The sequence below is a fragment of the Aplysia californica genome, unplaced genomic scaffold (genome assembly GCF_000002075.1).
Source record: "Aplysia californica isolate F4 #8 unplaced genomic scaffold, AplCal3.0 scaffold00147, whole genome shotgun sequence".
NCBI lineage: Eukaryota > Metazoa > Mollusca > Gastropoda > Aplysiida > Aplysiidae > Aplysia > Aplysia californica.
The window spans coordinates 1,407,713-1,408,814 of NW_004797417.1; the positions used below are offsets into that span (position 1 = coordinate 1,407,713).

The 1,102-nt window shown below is 49.4% G+C and overlaps 1 protein-coding gene across 1 annotated transcript in view; it reads right to left on the minus strand.

The window, feature by feature from the left end:
- The window catches only part of LOC101859479, a 6,988-nt gene extending 6,430 nt beyond the window's left edge, over positions 1 to 558 (minus strand). Inside the window, exon 1 of the mRNA XM_005097152.2 lies at positions 92 to 558. Coding sequence (XP_005097209.1) covers positions 92 to 389 — 298 coding nt within the window. The 5' untranslated portion in view covers positions 390 to 558. The remainder of the gene's footprint in view (positions 1 to 91) is intronic.
- Between the last annotated feature and the right edge of the window lie 544 nt (positions 559 to 1,102).

Genomic DNA, 1,102 nt, shown 5'->3' on the forward strand with positions numbered 1-1,102 from the left:
TCTCTCTCTCTCTCTCTCTCTCTCCCTCCCTCTCTCTCCCTCCCCCCTCTCACTTAAACAACCCACCAACCCACCACAAACCCGTTCTCACCTGCTGGTCCTTTCGTCACCGCCCCCGTCACTCCTGTACTGTTTCTGCTGTGCTCAGTGCCATTCTTCTGTGCTGACGTCACTAGTGGCGATAAACCGCTACTCGACGATGACATGGACGATGATGACGATGACATGGACGATGATGACGATGACGATGACGATGAAGACAGCAAAGACGACTGGTCTGTGTGGCCGGTGGTCATTGTTCTGTTGCCAGCAATGTCGGACGTATGAGAGAGATCTCGTTCACGGGCGTACTGCAGGGGGTGGTTGAGTGGGGGGCGTGCCGTTGGCATATGCAGGGTGTGGGTGTGGGTGTATAAGGGGGGGGGGAGAGACTGAGCACTCAGGGAGGAACTAGTTTGTCAAGGTCGAGGTTACAGTAGAGCAGGAAGAGAAAACGCCAGGGTCATTCAAGGGGTGACAGGTCAAAGAGGGTCGCCTTCCTCCATGTCTGTTCTGAGGAAGAGAGTAGAAGGGGGGGTGTAACACACTCAGTTACAACTGCTGGGGCGTAGGTGGTCTAATGGTCAGATCAATAATTATTGGTCGCTTTTAAGCACACAAGCAGGCTAACCCAGATTTCGGGGGTTTCCAGAAATCTTGACTTACACCAAAAGTGGGCATTTTTCTACCTATAGGAGAAGTTTGGTTTAATTGGTGTCTATGTTTGTTTGGTTATAGAGAAAAATCTCCTTGTCTTTTAAAGAAACTGAAAAAGGGGCAAAAACTTTACTTGCGATTTTCTCAAAATAAACCTGACGGAACCTCTTAAGTTGGCCTGAAAAGGGCCAAGAGGTTAAGGTGTTCGCCTCTCATTCAATAGGTACCGGGTTCGAATCCGGATAGCAACGGAAGATTTACATCTCCCTCTGGGCTCCTGACTCTTTCTGCAGCCTTTCTACTGCTTTTCCTTGGCTCTTTACTGGTATCTTTCAGGCACATCCCTGATCTTATGGTTAGAAAGATCTACACCTAGCTTTCTCGGACAAGGGCGAAAAATCTCGGA